Below are 15427 nucleotides of genomic sequence, written 5' to 3' on the forward strand. Positions count from 1 at the left end.
AACTCATGTAGGTACTACGTCTGTATCTTTTCTGTGTCTGTTTTGTATGTCTTATATACCTCATTTTTATATTTTAAAATAAAAAATGTCATTAGACTTATCAGTATTACTTGTTTTTTTGTTATATTTCTACTTTAAACTCAAAATTACAACAAAAAACCCCCAAAATGTATCACTTAATAAAATATATGAAGTATGCTCCTAGTGGTACCAGGTCACGTTCTTGGGGCTAGAAGCTGTTGTAACTCAGTTTGACTTAAAATAACAACAATTATGTATAAAATGTAAATTTTGAAGAACAACATTAGCTTTCTTTTGAGATATTAAGCGTGTTTTTATTATTTACCGTTCTGGAGTTATGGCTCCATATGTCAGCTTTTTGGCCAAAAATTTGGATTTTTTTCAAACTTTGAGCGACGAGCGGCACGGGTTAACGTCGTTTGATCGAGCTCAAATTTTGGCTATCTCACTATCTGGAAAGGGGAATCGTTTTGTGGGGTCCAGACGGACAAAATTCCGACATCGATTTTTTGCGGTCACCCTAATGTGCACTGCCTCATTGAATAACATTAGTCCGAGTGTGATCATATGAAGTAGAGACGAGATGGAAGCTTTTATGTCATTTGTTATCATAGAGTTGCACAAATCTCTGCAAAGTTCAAAATGGTAGGAAAAGTACTGTCTATTCCAGAAACAATTGCTTTTTCTTTCAATTTAGATATGTTAGGACAACAAAAAACAAATGGTTCCAAAGGTAGATGTAGGGTGTAAATGTAAAATATAAGATTTGTTGTCTTTAAAATATTTATGAAATATGGATATAATGATGGCAAATGTCTCTTTTATAGGGTACTAGTGGACATCCAGGTTTTGATGGAGATAAGGGTGAAAAAGGAGAAGATGGACCACCAGGAGAAAAAGTATATCTGTCATAGATAATATGTATTCTTCAGTATATTCTGATATTACTTTCCTAGTTGGGGGTCTGATGAGCCTAAAAAGTATCATACTTGATATCTAAGTAGGGCTAAATTCACACTGATCACACTTCTTTCAGCCACTATGTTCTTCTTAATCATTCGAACAATGTATAGAAATGTAACCAAACCATATCAAAGTTGAAAAAGGACATAAATCAACTTTGCTCAATTTACTTTAGTGCAAGGGAAGACAAAAAATCTTTATGAGGCTCAATAACACTTACCTTATATTAGGGGACAGATCATTTCCTGACTCCAATATGGCAATCACAGTTAATTCATTGATCTACGACCCATGTCCCAGACCTACTATATGCAATTCTATGTTGTATTCCACCAGCATAATTAGTGCAACATGTTTTATTTATAACTAAACATATTAATAACTGTATTATTTTATGGGGGGGAAACATTTTCTTACAATGAGCACTTACATATTTTTCTGATGAAACTGGATAGAGCAGTATCAAATACTTCATTTTTGCCATATTTGGTTGACCCTATTTTATATAACTAGTTGTTTGTTACTGCAAAAATGTTTTTTGTTTACCATTAATTCTTAGAAATTAATTAATTGTACCAATTATTCTTTACAGGGTGCAAAGGGTGATGCTGGCTTTAAAGGATCTTTGGGAATGTTTGGTGCAAGAGGGCCTGTGGGACAGAAGGTAGTAAAATGATGATGTAAAATGAGTACACATACAATAAAATAAGCATACTTATATAACAACTCTAATTAGTTGTTATAGTTTTTAATCATATTTCCACCTCAGGTCAATGCTATTTGAGTTTGCATATTTGGTTTCTAACAAAACAATATCCGTACAACAAACCCCATCCAACATTCCTATCAATGCATCACTTTGCAAGTCATCCTGTAAGAGAAAGATATTGGAATCTTATGTGTTATAATATAAGATATAAATGTAGCGAAAGACTTCAAATTATTCGAAAATTGCTTTCTCAGGGATTTCCCAACATACTTGTACCACAAAAAATACTTGCCATGATGTTACTTTGGGATAGAGAGGGACAATAATGTCCCTTTATCGTAGGGGACCTTAGCTATCCGTCACCTCCGGATTACTCCTAAGGCTGGAGTCACAGTTGCGTGTGACTCATGCGAGTATTGGATCGCACTGCCTGTCCCGGTTGGCTTCTCTTCTGCTAGGAGCAGCTCCGCTGTTTGTATTTCTATGATGCTGACCCACTTGTCTCAGGAGAGCTGCGGTCGGTCCAGGCAGTGTGATCCGATACTTGCACAAGTCACACGCAAGTGGGATCCCAGCCTAATGGTGGAGATATCGGAGTCCCATTCCTTTCTATACGCCTGAGTGATACTACTCTAATACCCCCCTTTCCTGATGGATGGAGGGGGCAGAAGTGAGATGATAAGGACAGACAAGGGAAAACCAAAACTCTAACACACTGCATACACACACAAGAATAGACAATTAAAGACTCAGGAGATAAACAAGAGCAGGATGATAGCAACAAAAAGGCAACATGGTTTAACTCCACAACCATACTTAGCAACAAGTACCACAATCACCAGAAAGTCTGGATCAGAACACCTCACCTGACCAACTAAAGGGAACTATAGCTGGAAGTGTCCAGCCAGCATATATAGGAGGAAAGAAGATGTCATTGGCTTCCCCAAAACATGTGACCAACGATGACTCACAAGCAGACTAGCAGAGATTAACTTTTGCTAACCTGCCTATGAACTACTAATCTCTTGATCGACGCCCAAGTCAGTCTGCACTGATTACAGACCTCAGAGAAGTTGTCAGGCGGAATGTGAGAATCAGTAGTCGGAACAGAACCAGATGCTACCATGACAGAAGGCAAAGCTTGTGAAAACCTTGTGACAATTACTAATTAGATAAGCAGATATGTAATGATCTGGCAGGGTTTGTGTAAGAAATTTTAATCATTGTGAGAATGCTACAAACTAAGTAAAATAAAATAAAAGAATTAATGATTGGCTGAATGAGTATCTCTGAATATTATGTCACATATTGGACAGGGAAGGACAGGCCAGGGGAAAAGGCTGATCACTGCAACGGTACCAGGGAGTAAGTTTTTTGATTCATCAATTTCTTTCAGGTAATCTGAGCCATTTAAGCAATATTTTTCCCCAGACAAGCCCATTTAGATGTATATGTGACACTAGTCATTACTAATGGACAAGCTGTGAGGCAGGGTAGTCAAATGTTCTGGGGTCAGATAACAAGAGAGCATGTCATGAACTAAAGGAAAAGACAAAGGCATAGTCCAGTCATAATCTGGGATCAGAATACCAGGATGATAGCGGATCAAAGCAAAGGGGCAAACCGATGGTCAGAGAAGGTTTAAGGTCTGGCACCAATAGATAAAAATACAGAGCACAGATAAATTAGTCCAACATGGACTTATGAGCAAATGCTCAGCTAAGTAGCTGGCAGTAACTCAGAACAGGGAACACCTGAAGAAGCTTAGCACCTACCTGTCCCAGTTAGGACGGCTGATCTGTCAATCAACATACCGATGGCACAGCACGCCCCTGCATCAGATTGGACAAACTGTGTTGTCACTCACCAATCTAACAGCTTTGGCCTTATATTTTTGGAAGATAACCAAACCTTATCTCCTACCTAGAATACGGGGTCCATCGAATGCTTTCTATTGGCCTTTCATTTTTGAGGAATTTGAGCCACCACAATATTCTTTTGAACTTCCCTCCAGACATCCACAATTTCTGTATGGCCACCTTTACTCCAGGACACCTAGAGCTCATCCTAGAAAATTCACCAAAATGAGGATGAAAACCATAATTACTAAAAAAAAGGCGGGATTCCAGTGGACTGATTGACTCAACTGCTAAAGGCAAACTCACTAACAAGTAAAAATGAGGACCACTCTTCCTTCCTACTGAGATGGAACAAAACATCTTAAAATTTGCTCCAAGGACTGATTTGTCCTTACTGTCTGACTGTTGGTTTCAGGGTGATAAGCAGTGTAAAATTACAAATCAATCCCTATTACTTACAAACTGTTCTCCAGAATTTGGAAACAAATTGAGCTCCCATCAGATAAAATGTTCAAAGAGATTTCATGTAGTCTCTCCCCATGATTGGTAAACAACCTGAAAAGTGTCTCAGAATTCAGTAACCTCATTAGTGAAACAAAAAGTGCCTGATTTCTGAATCAGTCAACTATCACTGAAATCACAGCTTACCCACTAGACAAGCACAAATCAGTAATGAAATCCATGGTAAATGAGTCCATGATCTTTCTGGAATTGGCAGTGGAGGCAATTCCCTGCCCAGCCGGCTATGACATATTTCAAGACGTGCACAAACTGCACAAACATATACAAAATCTTTAATATCATTATACATTTATGACCACCAAAAAAGTCTAGCAATAGCTTTCTGCGTAGCTGTGACCCCCAGACTGACCACTCAAAATGGAATTGTGAAATTCCTGCAACAAACGTAATCTCAGGTACACAGGAACAAATATTTTGCACCTTGGAGAAGTGGAAGAAGCCAATGACTGGGCTTCATGGATCTCTGCTTCCAACTCCGAGGATACCATAGAAACCACAATACATTGAGGAAGAATGGTAGATGGAGGTTCTGGAAGAGAAACTGAATCAAGGCTGTGTGACAAAGCGACAGCCCTCACATTCTTGGACTATGGTCTGAACATAATAGAAATATTGAATCTAGAGAAAAATAAAGACCATCTGACCTGTTTTGGAGTCAACCGTTTGGCTGATTCACTATAGGCTACATTTTTATGATCTGTCATAACCGTGTCTTGATGAATAACTTCTTCCAAAAAATATCTCCATTCTTCAAAAACTAATTTGATTGTGAGCAACTCGCGATTCCCAACATCATAATTTCTCTCAGCAAATAAATTCTTCCTAGAGAAAGATGCGTATGGCTGCAAGTTGGTCAGTGATCTGGGACCTTGAAGAAATACAGCCCCTACCCTGATTTCAGAAGCATCTGCCTCCACAATGAATGGCCTCGGGAGATCAGGTTGGATTAAAACTGTAGCGGACATGAAACAATTTGAATTTAATAAAGGCCCCAGCAGCATCCAACAACCAAACGCTAAGATCCGTTCCTTACGTGTGAGATCATTAAGAGGTTTGATAATTTTGTATAGTTATTGGCAAATCCTAGAAACCATTGCAATGCCTGAGTTTGAACCCAATCAATTATGGCCTGCACATTTCCAGGATCCACCTTAAACCCTTCAGATGATACAATGAACCCCAGGAACGTATTTCTTGCAATGAAAAAGTACCTTTCTTCAACTTAGCAACAAAGAATTTTCTCTGAGCTTTTGTAAAACAAAACAAATATGTTCCTTAGTGTGAATCCAGATCAGGTGAAAACAATTAAATATTGTCAAGATATACTACAATAAACCTTCCAACAGCATCAGAAAATATATAATTCACAAAGTTTTGAAAAGCTGCTTGCGCATTGGTGAACCCAAAAGGCGTGACAAGATTTTTAAATACACTGTGTGCAGAATTATTAGGCAAGTTGTATTTTAGAGGATTTTTTTTTATTATTGATCAACAACTATGTTTCTCAATCAACCCAAAAGACCCAAAAGTTGGAGGTTTTTTTTTTTAGATTTGGCTATCTTAGGAGGATATATGTGTGTGCAGGTAACTATTACTGTGCAGAATTATTAGGCAACTTAATAAAAACCAAATATATTCCCATCTCACTTGTTTATTTTCACCAGGTAAACCAATTTAACTGCACAAAATTTAGAAGTAAACATTTCTGACATGCAAAAACAAAACCCAAAATATTAGTGAGCAATATAGCCACGTTTCTTTATGATGACACTCAACAGCCTACCATCCATAGATTCTGTCAGTTGCTTGATCTGTTTATGATCAACATTACATGCAGCAGCCACCACAGCCTCCCAGAGACTGTTCCGAGAGGTGTACTGTTTTCCCTCCCTGTAGATCATTTGGTGAGGGACCACAGGCAGGTTCTCTATGGGATTCAGATCAGGTGACCAAGGGGGCCATGTCATTATTTTTTCATCTTTTAGACCTTTACTGGCCAGCCACGTTGAGGAGTAGTTGGATGCATGTGATGGAGCATTGTTCTGCATGAAAATCATGTTTTTCTTGAACTATACCGACTTCTTCCTGTACCACTGCTTGAAGACGTTGTCTTCCAGAAACTGGCAGTAGGTCTGGGAGTTTAGCTTCACGCCATCCTCAACCCGAAAAGGTCTCACAAGTTCATCCTTGATGATACCAGCCCATACCAGCACCCCACCTCCACCTTGCTGGCATCTGAGTCGGAGTGGAGCTCTCTGCCCTTTACTGATCCAGCCGCTGGCCCATCCATCTGGCCCATCAAGAGTCACTCTCATTTCATCAGTCCATAAAACCTTTGAAAAATCAGTCTTAAAATATTTCTTGGCCTAGTCTTGACGTTTTATCTTATGTTTCTTGTTCAAAGGGGGTCATTTTTCAGCCTTCCTTACCTTGGCCATGTCCCTGAGTAAGGCACACCTTGTGCTTTTTGATACCAAAGTAACGTTGCAGCTCTGAAATATGGCCAAATTGGTGGCAAATGGCATCTTGGCAGCTTCACGCTTGATTTTCCTCAATTCATGGGGAGCTATTTTACGCCTTTTTTGCCCAACACGCTTCTTGCGACCCTGCTGGCTATTTGCCAGGAAATGCTTGATTGTTTGGTGATCATGCTTAAAAAGTTTGGCAATTTCAAGACTGCTGCATCCCTCTGCAAGACATCTCACAATTTTGGACTTTTCAGAGCCCATAAAATCTCTCTTCTGACCCATTTTGCCAAAGGAAAGGAAGTTGCCTAATAATTAGGCACACCTTATATAGGGTGTTGATGTCATTACACCACACCCCTCCTCATTACAGAGATGCATATCACCTGATTTACTTAATTGGTAGTTGGCCCTCAAGCCTATACAGCTTGGAGTAGCACAATATGTATAAAAAGTATCATGTGATCAAAATACTCATTTGCCTAACAATTCTGCACACAATGTAGGCCCTAAGGCGATAAGAATGTCATTTGTAACTCATCACACTTCTGGATGCGAACCAAATTATAAGCCTCTCTAAGATAAAGTTTAGGAAACCCTTTAGTACCCATAAGCTCATTATAGAGGTTGGGGATAAGGGTAAGTATTCTGATCCGTAATTTTGTTAAATAAATGGAATTGGAGGCTAGGACGGAGACCTCGTCTTTCTTTTAACAAGAAAAAAACAGCATCTTAAGGCAAGGAGGAATATGACCGATTGTAAACTTTTGTTTAAATATTCCTTCATTGATGTCCGTTCAGTACCCAACAAATAATACAGTTGAGTTTTATATAATTTGATATTAGGGATAATATTGATAGCACAGTTGTCACGGGTGTGTCACTGGTGACAGACAGGCGTGTGGTGTCTAACTATAAATGGTGACGGCATTTGACTGTGCAAACTGCCCCTTGACCTTCTTTTATTTCTGCTTGGTTTTCATTCCTTTTCCCCTAGGACCCAGTGGAGTTCCTCAGCCTTTCAGTTTCTTTTCATCAGCACTTCCCTTGGTGTCTTTATATACTTTCAATTCCTATTACTCAGTGCTGGGGATAGCAAGTCTTATAGCAAGTCTTCAGTGCAAACAGTTGGCTTGTACACATCTGGAGAATATTTGTGGTTGTTGCAGTTCCTCTCCCTGAGTCATCTGATGATAAGTTGTTTGTTCACTTTTCCCTTGTTCCTTGTATTTTTTTTAGTGCTTAGTAGGGTTGACTAAGCGCTCATCCCATCTGCTCCCTACCTAAGGTCTACTACAGGGTCAGCCAGGGTCAGGTATCCAGCTCAGAGCATAAGTGTGGAACATATCTAGGGTGGTGATGGAAGCTAGTGCCCAGCGGTAGGCTTGGTCAGGGGTCACCATCTCTTTCTTTCGTAGACACAGGGTTTTCCTGCCTTTTCGCCATTCGCTTGGTACTTCCCCGTACTAAGCATGACAACAGTCATAAGGATGGGGGCGGTATGTATCTGCCTCTTTTTCCAAGAACAAATCTGCAAATACCTTCAGATACCCTGGCAGACCCTCCACACTATCTGAGAACACCTGTACAAACTTAAGCTGGGTTTACACGCTGCAACATCGCAAAGGACATCGCTGTTACGTCACCGGTTTTGTGACGTAACAGCGACCTCCCTAAGTCTCTGGTGAGTCGCTGGTGAGCTGTCAAACAGGCAAACCTGGCCAACAACGCAACAGCGATCCGGACCTGTAGAGCGACCTAGCTGGTTGTTGGGGACGTTGATAAGCAGCTTTTTGAAAGGGAAGTTGCTAACAAAGTCGCTGCAAAGTCTTCACACACTGAAACTTTGTAGCGATGCATGCTGCACAGCGGGAAACAAAGGACCTAGGAATGGTCCTGAACGATTTGTAGCGACCAGCAACTTCACAGCAGGGGCCAGGTCGCTGATGTGATTCACACACTGCAACATCGCAAACAACATCGCTATTGCGTCACAAAACCGGTGACGTTACAGCGATGTCGTTTGAGATGTTGCAGTGTGTAAACCCAGCTTAAGACAGCTCTTATGACAATTGGTGGTCCATAAAACAATATCCTCCTGACACCAATCAATGACAGGATTATAAATACACAACCGTGGAATTCCCAATACCAACCCTGTAGGTAAGTTATCTAAAACATATCAGAAGATGGACTCAGAGTACAGTGTTACCACTTTAAGTGGAAATTCCACCATTACCAGTTTGACAAGGTTCTCAAGTGACAGCGTCCTGTCAATGGCAACAATTTGAATAAGGTTCTTCCTACCTAATGGTCCCAAATCTTAGTCTCAGAACCAGTCCTGAATCTATGAAGTTGACTGCAGACCTACAGTTAATGAAAATGAATGTAGATAATGACTTATTTTGAAAAAGTACTTCCCAGTTCAGTAAAAAGGTACCTGGAAGTCTGGGTGACCTCCTTGACAATAACCCACCATTAGGCGTTTCCCAACCACAATAGGGGCAGTGTCCAAGATTGCGCTGATGTATCTTCTCCATGGCTCTAGAGCTGGCTGGACCTACCTCCATTGCATCCCCCTCACGTATGTGGACAGACATGACTATCATTCATCACATCTCTCTCGAATTCTTTGATCCATTTGAAAGGCCTGAGTCATATCCTCCAACAAAGAATAAGGCCAAGTATGTAGAGCTAGATCATCCTTAAGAGTATCAAAAAGGCCTCTGTGGAACTGTCACCTGAGAGCTCCATCATTCCAGAGAACTTTAGAGGACCATTTCCAGAACTCAGAACTATAGTCCTCAGCAGTGCTGCCCCCTGCATTAGGTTCATGATCTTTGCCTCCGTGACATGGACTCTGTCAGGTTCATCAAAGATCATCCATAAGGCATAAAAAAACGTGTGAACAGAAGATTGTTTTAAAGCTAGTGGAGACAAAAAAAATGCCCAAGTCTGAGAGCTCCCTCATAGTAGGGACATGATTATTCCCATCGACTGAAACGCATTTGTCAAAGACTGGAGTCGCAAGGTAAAGAATCTATAGCTTTCCCTGAATATGCTAAACTGGTCCATCTACCCTGAAAATTTATCAGAAAGTGGCACTACTGGTTTGGGAGAGACCAATTGCATGTCAGAAGGTAGAGAAGTCATAACTACTGTCGGTGGCATAGAACTTTGGGAAGCACCCATAGTATTCTAAAACTGACCCTGCAGCTGGGACTGTGAGTATTCTAGATTCTGCTGTTCCTTGGCCAGACAATGGACCATCTGAGTCAGATTCGCCATCTGATCATAGAGTGTATGAACTTGATCCATCGGTGGGGGGAATAAAATATAGGGCCAGTCATAATGTGACACTTGTAACTACTCACAGACAAGCTATGAGGCAGGGTAGTAAAAAGTTTCAAGGTCATATACCAAGGGGGCATGTTGGGATCTAAGAAGAAAGACAAAGGCGTAGTCAGATCATGGTATGGGATCAGAATAACAGGAGGATATCGGATCAAAGCAAAGGGGCAAGGCAAATGGATGTTCAGCGGAGGTCTGTAGGTCAAAGGTCTGGCAGCAATAGATCAAAACACAGAGCACAGATAAACTAGGCCAACATGCACCAATGAGCAAATGCTATGACTGACAGTGATCTGGGACTGACTGCTCAGCTAAGTAGCTGGGCAATTATTCAGAACAAGGAACACTTGAGGAAGCCCAGCACCTATAAGTATCAGATTGGAAGGCTGAGCTGTCATTCAACATATTGACAGCTCAGCAGACCCCTGGACTAGATTGGATGACTGAGCTGTCACACACCAAACTGACAGCTCAGCACGGCCTGAATTCCATAGGGCAACAAAATTGTCACTCACTGCATCTAAGACACATTCATAGGAGGAATCGTGACAGTCCAACCCTCCAATATATACTTTCCTCCTGGACCTGTTTTAAGATTACATTGCATTTTCAGTTGACTTTCAAATTGCGGTTTTCAGGTCCCAGCGCTATAGATAACAATTATTTGACAGTTATCCTAATGGAACTGTACAGAGGGGCTCGCAGCACACAATTCAGGTCATTCCAGAAAGGCAATGGAGCCCACTTGGTAACGGACATGTAAATTGAAAAATGACAGCTTCCCAGAGTAGGTGAAAAAAGTGAAACAAAATGATCCGCCATAAGTGCGATGTTTCAATGTTTGAAACGTAGCACTTATGGCGGATTAAAGTGTTATTTTTTTCCACTTTTTTCACCTACTCTGAGACGCTGTCATTTTTTTATTTAGTTATCGTAATGAAATCAGTTTGGGAATAAACCAGCTATAGACCTGATAGATCAAAATAATATCCTTTACCGGCATATTTTTAGATGCTGTTGTTTGTTTCTTTTTTATATGAAAGGGTGAACCTGGTGAACCTGGGCTTCCCGGAGATGCAGTAAGTACTCATGCTGGTTTGTTTATGCATATTTCAATTGCTACAGGTAAAAACATTTATTTTATCCCATTTGAAGGCAACAGGTATTGTAGTGCTATTAATAACATAATAAAGACATAATTATATATATATATATATATATATATATAATATATTGTATATATATTATAATAATTCAGATGAGATTGAAATGGATAAATGCATAATACATTTTTTAGCAAATAAGTTATTAATTGTATAATTTCCAATATACTTTGTGCATCAATTCTATAGAGTTCTCAACAGCCATGTTTTCTGTAATTCAACAGAACCCTTCTTTATTTCTAGTGGATGAAATCTGTTCACATGTAGACCACACAAGACCCATTAGATACAGTACAGTTATCAGAGACTTATCTTGTAGTTGTTAAATCACCTTTCATTTGCATGACCAAAATGAGTTTTTGTCATTGCTTATTGTTGCTTCATCAAAAACACAGTGTCTTACAATTCCAGGAAAGTGGATGGGATTTATAGTATAAACTGACCTGTGGTGTTTATCTCAAATCTGCAACATGTCTATTTCTCTTGTGGGTATGCTGAGTATTAAGTGCATATTTTTTCTCATAGATTTGCATTAGATGCTGAAAATCCTAAGAAGTAAAACACACATGCATTTTTATTGCGTTTGCACTGCAGATGTGCATCAAAATGCATATAATGCGCATATAAGTATATCATGAAAGTTTTGTCAAAGTCAAATACCATGAAGTACTGAAAACAAATCAACTTTATTTAAAACATAAAATACTAACAATAGATACCCCACCGGCAGCCCCACCCCCACCGACAGTCCTGGTGTCTGTAATTGGTTGCAGTCAGGTGCACCCCCAGACTGTGTGACAACGTCTGAATCCAACCAATCACAGGCGCTGTCTGCGGGTCACTATCATGGTGTAAAAATACATAAATAAAAGAATTGGCGTAGGGTACCCCATATTATGATACCCAGCACAGATAAAGCCCAAGGCTAAAGGCTGCAGTTCCAGCAGAAAGGTTCCCACCCTATGGCAAATATTTTTATTTATTTATTTTACCGTGCGATAGACCTGCAGACCGGGTCTGTGATTAGAAGCGCATTATTGGGAGCGCATCTGACTGCAACCAATCACAGATGCCGGTGGGCGGGGAAAGCAGTGAATATGCATGAGCCCTATATGTGGCCCTGGAAAAGAAAGGGTGGCCATGGGAGCAATGTACAGCCACGATGGAGCCTCGGTAAATACAGCACGTTTGCTCATGTCCCCCTATCCTTTCTACCACCATTTTTAATCACTTGATTCTGGTCCCATAGGCTTATATGGGGAACGGAATCCAGATTTTACAAACCAGATAACAGGGACCCTTCAGTCATAGTTATCTGCGAGTCTGCCCATCACTAGTTCCTAGTCAAATTTTAGATACCAAGGCTCGTTGTCATCAAATATGGGTTCTTAATCCTTGCTTCACTGAAGACAGATTTTACCAGTATGAAGACAGGGGAATGAGGAGAGGAGCCGATAAGTGCAGAGAGTTGCATTATCTGTAAATAATAGTATTACAATTTTCTTATCACTTCTGGTACAGTTGCCTTACTGTATGAAAAAGAAAATGAATCAATGATTATTCTTTAAAGGGTAAAAGTAGGGAAGTCCTTACTTTCCAGGGTTAATTTTAACTATTTATCATTATGCCCCTGTCACTGCTATCCCTTGAAGTTTCCTGATAAAATATTGGACAGGATGTGACCAGATTATTACATTGTCAAGTATCTTCTAAGGCTGTCCACAGAATCTCCCCAATAATTACCAACCATTCATACCTACCCCTCCCTTCATGTGAGCAAACTCACATTGACAACCTTTTTTGCCACTGTCCAGCATTCTGCATACATTCTTGGAATTTGATGTTATTTGGCATACCTTCCAATGTGAAGCATTATTACTGTAGGACACATTGTTTCCTACACTAGATAATAATTTCTACAACTGATAGCATTGACAGAAGCAACAATATTCTGTATAGAGCCAGATAGAAGTTGCATGAGGGAAAATAACAGAAATTGTAATAATAGGGGCTAGGCAGTGGTATAACTTGAAGCTTGTATGCCCCAATGCAAAATCTACAACAGGGCCCCTAACTATCATAGGTCAGTAATGATATAAGTTTTCTAATATGGGCCAAAGAGACCATTTGGTCCCCTTAGGTTTCAGGGATTTGGTGGAGTGCTATCCCTGCATCCCTTATAGTTACACCCTGGGGCCCAGGATAATAACTTGCTCATCTGTTCTAAAAACAAGTTGAGTCAAGGACTAAAACCATACACACAAAAAAACTTATAATTCTGGTACTGTGTGTAACAAAGAATTTACAACTATGATTTTTACACCTGCATGAATACAATTTATTTTCTTACGTCAGTGCCTTTGTTATTACTAATGCTCTATATGAAAAATCTGTAATAGCCTTTCTATAACGCTTTTAGTGGCTTTTAATGTCCTGTACTTTGCTTCCTTGAATCTCAGTAGAGATAATCAATCAAAATACATTACACTAGCACCCACATTCTACAAATAGCTGGAGCTATTTCTGAATTTTCGTCATATGTATTAAAATGTGTGTTCCATGCAAGTAAAGAAAGAAAAAGGAGATTTATTTTTTTTTTTGCTAAATTGTCTTGCTAAAGTTTAACTTTTTAATCCTTGGTTCTATCACATTTTATACAATCTAGATGTAGAGTGTCACGGGGTGGTACTCGTGGCTGTTTACTAGACCCCGGGGACACTGTTGCGCAGCCAGGTGTTGACCCCTCCGTGGGTAGGGGGTGATGGTCCCAGGGCCCGGTGGTGAGGGTGCGGGTGGATTGGTGTGGTGCGGGGCGGTGCGCGGCCCGAAGGCACAGTTGTACTCACTCTGACAGATACACCGGAGTCTCTGGTAAGCCAAAAAGATGGTGGTTGGTGCCCGCAGCCGGCTGCGTCTGGTCCCCGCCTTTCTCCTGCACCTTGTTTTGTAGTTGTGGACTGCCTGCGCTTCAGCGACGGGAGTCCGCTCCCCGGCTGTGTGTGTGTCGGGAGAGCCCTTTTGCCCGCAGACGCTGGCTCGTGGGATCTCTCTGCCTGAGTGGTGGCTTTCTATCCCCCTAGTTGGGCTGTTGTCTTCAGTCGGGACTTGGTTGGGAAAGGACCTAAGGTCCAGACCTCAATCAGTGAATTAACTTAGTCCAGTAGATTCGGGACTTCGTTTCAGGGTCTGAGTACCCCCTGTGTGCTCCGGTTTCCAGTCGGTTCCCCGGTTCGGTACCGGCGGGCCACTATCCTGTCACGGTCCCTTACGGTTCCACCAGGCCATCTTCCCAGCTCCTGCAGGCAGCGACCACCGTCTGCCGCTTGGCCAAAGGGTGTCCAGGCTACGACCCAGACCCCTGTCAGACATTACTCCTCTCTCTTTCACCTCCTAAACTCCACATCCTTGACTACTGAACTTGACTGCTGAACTTGACTGAACTTCCTGCCTCAGGCCCTCTGAACTCCTCAGTGGGCATGGCCAACCGCCTGGCTCCACCCCATGGTGTGTCCATTAAGCTCTGAGGGAAGTGACCAAAGTTTTGTGGTTGGCTGCTGTTACCTTTTTAGGGGGACGGGTGTTTGTGCAAGGGCCTGTCTGTGACTACCTGGCTAGTCCAGGGTGTCACATTCCCCCTTGGTTAAATGCAGACTGTCTGCGGGCTGCCCGACCACCACCGGTTTATTTTTGTAACTGTAAAAGATAAAACGGGAAAACATATACAATTATAATAACATTATTTACATTAAACATTCTTTTGTGGATTCTTCCCTTGCGGGAGGTATATACATCTTAAACGTTGCAAACATGTAAAATCAACATTTTTATTAACCGGGAACGGGACGGGACCGGGTCTTTTCAGTTGCCTACCCAAACAAACCTATCCCTGATGCTGCCTCTAAAACCAGGTCAGCACCCCTTTTCCCCAGTCCAGGAATCAGGTCAAGTCCGGGTATTGCCCACACGGGCCGGGTAAAAAGTTCCTTACCCGTCAGTCTCTCAGAGGCCCCACGTCCAGGGGACCCCTGACCTGGAGGGTTGTCACCAGTTGCCATGGTGATGGGACCTCGGCCTCCTCTACCGCAGGCCTTTCCTCCAACCAGCCTCTCCGGAGACTGTAGGACCTGAAAGGGTGGTCCGGGACTATTTGCACACCCAAAAGTTATTGGATGGCCTGCAAGTTCTTGGCCGTGTCTATAACAAATGGGGCAATAACGGGATCAAACAAAGTCCCAACGGGGACGGGCAGTATGGTAGCCGGGAAACGCTACCTTAACACTCCTCTTCATATTGCTCTGGCTCATACGGCGGGGTAGGGGACTGGGGCCGCTCCGGAACACCACGGGTCACCCTCCTTCTGACATCAAGGGCCAA

The 15427-nt window shown here is 41.5% G+C and overlaps 1 protein-coding gene across 1 annotated transcript in view; it reads left to right on the forward strand.

Moving 5' to 3' along the window:
• The window catches only part of LOC142302455 (uncharacterized), a 593189-nt gene that overhangs the window by 452354 nt on the left and 125408 nt on the right, over positions 1-15427 (forward strand). The window contains exons 82-84 of the mRNA XM_075343517.1: positions 849-920; positions 1577-1648; positions 10934-10969. Of these exons, the coding sequence (XP_075199632.1) occupies positions 849-920; positions 1577-1648; positions 10934-10969 (180 nt within the window). The remainder of the gene's footprint in view (positions 1-848; positions 921-1576; positions 1649-10933; positions 10970-15427) is intronic.

The sequence above is a fragment of the Anomaloglossus baeobatrachus genome, chromosome 4 (genome assembly GCF_048569485.1).
Source record: "Anomaloglossus baeobatrachus isolate aAnoBae1 chromosome 4, aAnoBae1.hap1, whole genome shotgun sequence".
Taxonomy (NCBI): Eukaryota; Metazoa; Chordata; class Amphibia; order Anura; family Aromobatidae; genus Anomaloglossus; species Anomaloglossus baeobatrachus.